The 6,084-nt window shown below is 28.0% G+C and overlaps 1 protein-coding gene across 1 annotated transcript; it reads right to left on the bottom strand.

Annotated features, from left to right (window-relative positions):
• Positions 1-813: 813 nt before the first annotated feature.
• On the bottom strand, positions 814-2,001 carry LOC130957560 (uncharacterized). Its single transcript, XM_057884405.1, has 4 exons — positions 1,888-2,001; positions 1,292-1,801; positions 1,025-1,209; positions 814-925 (listed from the first exon to the last, which is right to left on the bottom strand). Exons 1-4 carry the CDS (start codon positions 1,999-2,001, stop codon positions 814-816), a joined length of 921 nt encoding a protein of 306 aa, XP_057740388.1.
• Between the last annotated feature and the right edge of the window lie 4,083 nt (positions 2,002-6,084).

Here is a 6,084-nt window from a genome sequence, read left to right as displayed (position 1 = left end):
AGTCATGACCTTCTGCTTAGCTATCCAAACACTCCTGTAAGTCGGTCTAAAACCAAAATAGGCCTCTGTCGCATTCTGCAGTAACTTGATCAACACGGTAGCATCAGCTCTAATAATAGGTAGTATGAAAATCGAGATCACATGGTAATTAAGCCTCCTGTGATCACTGGATATCGAAGTGGCTAGACAAGTATATGGTCAATTGTACCGTTTTACCTCCGAAATACCTCTGCACTGGCGGAGACTAATACGAATCAACCATGTGCACCCGTTGCCAAATTTTTTACACTTTCCATGGTATTTGTGATAATCGGATTCCAACACTTTATACTCGACCCCACGTCAGATCCTATAAGTCTTCACACTCTGTACGGCCTCCTCTTTTTTCGATAGATTTACTTGTTGATAACATTTTTTGGATGGCAGGTGGTCAAGTTATCAGCCAACATCGAGCGAGAAGAGAACTCGAATCGCGCATTGTAGACTGAGGATAGATTTACTTCGTGCTGGCGATGTGAGTATCAGACAGTTTAGTGTTTTATTCTTCATTTATTTTGTGTTCTTACTGGAGATGAATCCTTATATGGGACCTAATTTGTCTTTTCAGTTTGCTTGGATGCCGTATAGCTCGCCGGACGTCGTGCAGGTAGTGCATCTGGAGATACTAGAGTCACGACACGCAGCATTATGGAGGTAGTGCAAGTAGTGCACAGGACTCGTCCTCAACACTGCAACATTACCCGACATCGTCATCTACACACCTAGCACCCATCGCGGCAACTCATTATATGACTCTTTCCAGTCTCCGTAAATCTAAGTCATGACCTTCTGCTTAGCCATCCAAACACTCCTGTAAGTCGGTCTAAAACCAAAATAGGCCTCTGTCGCATTCTGCAGTAACTTGATCGACACGGTAGCATCGGCTCTAATAATAGGTAGTATGAAAACCGAGATCACATGGTAATTAAGCCTCCTGTGATCACTGGATATCGAAGTGGCTAGACAAGTATATGGTCAATTGTACCGTTTTACCTCCGAAATACCTCTGCACTGGCGGAGACTAATACGAATCAACCGTGTGCACCCGTTGCCAAATTCTTTACACTTTCCATGGTACTTGTGATAATCGGATTCCAACACTTTATACTCGACCCCACGTCGGATGCTATAAGTCTTCACACTCTGTACGACCTCCTCTTTATCCTGAAACTGCTGACCAACTTTGAACTCAGCTAGTCTTCCTGTATCATGTGTGTCATAGGCCCCAAAATCTGACAGACACGCCAGGTACCCCCTGCTGTCTCACGGCATCCAATTCCAAAGTTGAAAAGTGCGGGAGGTACTGCGGAGTTCCTGAAATAATCGCTCCACTACCCTCAGTTGGAGTACTCCTTGCTAACTCATCATCGCTATCATCGGCGATTGTGGTGGAGTCCACATCATCATCATCCTCATCCTGAAATACATCTTCCACACCATCCGGTGCTCCACCCTGTCGAAATTCTGGTACCATCTCAGGAATGCCGGCTATTGCAATCGCAACATCATCGAAGAGTCCAATGTTATCCACTTTTCTGTCACGAGTGCGATTTAGATCAGCAGCGAAGGATGGGGAGGCAACCAAAGCTGCCTCAGGCTGAATCACGGACAGAGACAAAGAGGCACTAACATGCCTCGAACTAGAGCAGGCTGCCGTGGCTGAAGGCTGAGGATTCCGGTTAGAACCTCTTGAACTAGAGACCACATCCACAAGTTTGGCCAACAGCAACGACAATGGAACAGAACTTGTAAATTTTGGTTGCTGCTTATGACGAATGAATCGTACTTCACATTATCTCGCAAAACGAAAATCAGAATTCTATAGAATAACTTCTCCACCCGTTTTACGCCTTGCAACCCCAGTTTTTGGATTATAGTATTTTGAAACTCGGTGAAACTCGTTGAAGGTCTGAGAAAAACACTAAGCGGATCTTTATCAATAAACTTAGTTCCAGAACGCATTTTTTCTTAATCGATCCTCTATAGTGCACCAAAACTAAAAAACTCTCATCAATAGCATTGCAAATCACTATGATGAGGAATTCACATTCAACAGCTATTTATATACATTTGTGACCTAGTAAATCGAATTAAGTTATATCTATTTATATATCTTGCTGAATACATACTAAATCGACTTGCCCTGTGTCGATTTATTCATGGACATGACGAGTATGGTAAATCGAATTGGGCTCGTTCGATTTACTAGGAACCCTCACCATGCATGCATAAAATTGAATGAGTGTGATTCGATTTGCTTGAAAATCTACTAAATCGAATATGGCTATTTCGATTTACTATCAACGAACCTAAATCGAGTATGTCTGCTTTGATTTACATAGAATGTCCTTTAGGAACTTGCATGCAACGTTTTTTTGTTTGGGCAATTTGCGTAAATTTAAGTCGGCATTTATTTATTTAAGTTTTTTACTCTAAATTAGATATTTTAATTTTTAATAAATTTTTTATTAATTTGTAGTTTTAAAAATTATTTTTGTGAGACAATTAATATCTGTTATTTTTAATAAGTTTTTCACATACATATTAAATAATAAATACCAATAAATTTATAATATAATTATAACAATTAGAATCATTATAAAAAATTATATTATTCAAAGAAAGGACCAATGTTTTTCAAAGATGTCTAGAGTCGATGTTTATTTTTTATTTTTTTAATGAGTAATTTAGAGAACTAATATTATACCTGTTAATTTTAGATAATATTATAGTAAATTATCAAATAAATTCAGCATGAATTTATTAAAGATAAAATTTTATTGAATTTTAGTGTTAGATATTCTTCTAATTATGTTTCAAATATTTTTATTTTTAAAAATTTTGATTTTTTTTTAATATTGAATGTTGATTGTAATATTAACTAGTGTTAGATATTCTTCTAATTATGTTTCAAATATTTTTATTTTTAAAAATTTTGATTTTTTTTTAATATTGAATGTTGATTGTAATATTAACTAAGCAATATTGACTCTAAACACACTTTCTCTTTTAATTTTTGGTCAACCATATTCCTGTTCATTTTGATAAGCTATACGGTAATCGTTAGCATTTAGCTAACTGGGATTGAACTCCGAATATCAGCACATTTGCAACATGGTACTATGGTAGGTAGGTGGGTCAATTGGTCATTAACTTCTGAATCGAATATACCCCACATCCTTATGTTGGTTTTTTTTTTTTTTTTTTTTTTTTTTTTTTTTAATTCTTAAAAATGTTAATGTTAAGGTATATCAATATATGAACTGCCCATGAGCCATATGATGGCATTTATTCCTCCTTTCCGGATAGAAATTTTGAGATCGAGCCTCTTCTAATATAATGCAACAAAAAAAAAAAAAAACAGTATATGAACTTGATCAATTTTCCTGTACTGTATGAGCTTAATTCGATTATGCTAAATATATATTAAAATTAATTATTAAAATTAATTATTAATATATAAATAATATTTTTATTTAAGTTTTATGTAATTTCATGTAATGTAGGAGCATAATTTTTATATAATTTATGCGATTAAATGACTTTGTAAAGAATGAATTAAAATTTTATTATTTTTTAAAATTATTTTATACATGTTAATTTACATATTTTTTATGATAATAAATTTTTTTTATATATACTACTAAATTAGTCATTATATATTTGTCAATATTTTTAACTACTAAATTAGTCATTATATACTAATGCGTTTTTTACAAAATAAAAAGTATAGTACTTTTTTAACTACAAAATTTAAATTTTAAATACTAAATTTTACATTTTAAATACTAAATTTTAAACTAAAACTCTGAACCTAAATTATAAATTTTAAAATTAAAATATAATAAATAAAAATTAAATTTTATTTAATCAACAAAGAATAAGTACTCTTGATTAAATAAAAATGTCTTTGGACGAGCTTTTAGATATATATATATATATATATATATATATATATATATATATATATATATTATATTCACATATTTTTTAATTGAATAATTAATTATTAAAATAATCAAATCTATCATATTAGAATAAAAATTTGTAATAAATAAATAATTAAAAATATTTAAAGTAATATAATGAATTTTTTTTATAAAATTATATACAATTATGTTAGATGTACACTAAAATTAATATTTACTAAAAATAGATATTATTATAATATTCTTCTATTCTATTATATCAAAATCAGATTTTTGTTGTACTTAATGATAGAGCTGACGTGACATGCTTCTGAGATTGTTTTCAGATTTATTTTTTTAATTCATTAAATATAATTTATTATAATAAATTAATTATATTAACTAATTAATTTGATTAGATATTAAATATCACAAAATTTATTATAATTTATATAAATATATTTTAGTAGTATTTTTTAATTTATTTCTTTTAATATTCTGGTAGTATTTTCTAATTGATTTTTTTATTTTATTAAATCAAATTAATTATATTATGTGTATTAATTAATTAATTTAATTTATTTATTAGTTATTAAATTTAATAAATCTATGAATAAAATAGGCAACTAAGATATTTTTAACTAATAATTAAATCAAATAAAATTATATGTATTTAGCCAAATTCAAATTATGTGAATTAAGGACTATACTAAAATAAAATAATTTCTTATTTAATTAAATTAAATACAATAAATACAAATTAATTTTGTTGGATAACCATAGTCTTCTGGTCTTTTCTATATAAATAGTTAAACAAAATTATGAGAATCATTAATTTTGTTGCTCTTGCTATTTCAGCTCTTCTTTTCTTTTTTTTTTCTTTTATGTATAATTTTTTTATGCGTAAATTTACTCAAAATGAGAAAACATGGATAAGTGTTTCATTGATTGTTTGTTTGATGAATACTATAACCCAGAATGTCTCAATTTAGGTATTCTATTATTGTCAATAGAAGTTAAACCTGTAGTAATTCAGGATAGCCAATGTATTTATTATAGTATTAGATAGAAGAATATTTGTTAAAATAAATATACTCATGGTAATGATTTTTTTTTCAACCTATTATATCTTTTACCTAACAAATAATATTCATGCTGAATACATTATTTTTGTCACAAGACATACATGATTATAGATAATTTTATATAAAAATATTTCTGTAGTGACCAAATACCATATCGTTAACTTGCTAAAATTGATTCTCCTATAATTATGTTAATGTATAATACTTTCAGATAAAAACTGATTAAATTACATTTATTTCCAATGAGGTGGACGAATTTTTGAGCCTAATCACGATTTAAATGAGGAAGGTTAAAATAATAATAATAATACAAATACAGTTTATTTTTAATATCCAATAATAATACATATATGAATTAAGACTGATATTGATTATGCAAAAAAAAATTTAAAATTAAATTTTTTTTCGATCAATACCTTAAAAGCAAAATTAGTACTTAACTTTTATAATAATTATTATATATATTTTTAGTTTACTTTTTTAATAAAAAACTTTTATATAATTTTATATATCATTCCGTACAAAACACAAGAATATAAACTAATTCAAATATAAAAATACATATTATAAATAAACTAAGCAATATATATATAATATATTAATTTTAATGATTAATTTTAAGATTAAAAATATTATTTTTAAATTCTATATACATATTTTATTATTTATAAATAGTGACTAATTTTTTATATATCCATAATTAAATAATAATAATAACAACCACGACAATAATAATGACTTTTTATATACGGTAAAAATTAAAAAATGATTTTTTTAACAAAGATAGAAAAATTTAAACTCACGACTTGTGAGACGACTGTAGTCAAAATACCCTAATAGAAAATAATCTCTTAAAAAGATGTAAATAAATTATATAATATTTTACAATAAAACTACGTCAAAATTAAATTCAACTCCGGTACCTATAAGTTTTTTATTTATTTGTTCCTGGCTTCCTGCTTGGTTGATCTCTTTAGTACTATTCTTACGAACCCAAAAAAAAAAAAAGAAAAAAAATTCTTTATAAATACGTTGTAGCTAGCTAGTTCCAA

The sequence above is a fragment of the Arachis stenosperma genome, chromosome 10 (assembly GCF_014773155.1).
Source record: "Arachis stenosperma cultivar V10309 chromosome 10, arast.V10309.gnm1.PFL2, whole genome shotgun sequence".
In the NCBI taxonomy this organism is placed as follows: Eukaryota; Viridiplantae; Streptophyta; class Magnoliopsida; order Fabales; family Fabaceae; genus Arachis; species Arachis stenosperma.
The sequence above is the reverse complement of the archived record's forward strand: the minus strand, read 5'-3'. Positions and strand labels throughout refer to the sequence as shown.

Excerpts from the sequence above, each read along its gene's own strand:
- LOC130957560 (XM_057884405.1), bottom strand. The coding sequence starts at position 2,001 with ATGCGTTCTGGAACTAAGTTTATTGATAAAGATCCGCTTAGTGTTTTT. Across the intron at positions 1,210-1,291 it reads ATGCCGTGAGACAGCAGGGG|TTTCAGGATAAAGAGGAGGT; the intron begins GTACCTGGCGTG and ends GTTGGTCAGCAG. Across the intron at positions 926-1,024 it reads GGTATTTCGGAGGTAAAACG|AGCCGATGCTACCGTGTCGA; the intron begins GTACAATTGACC and ends ACCTATTATTAG.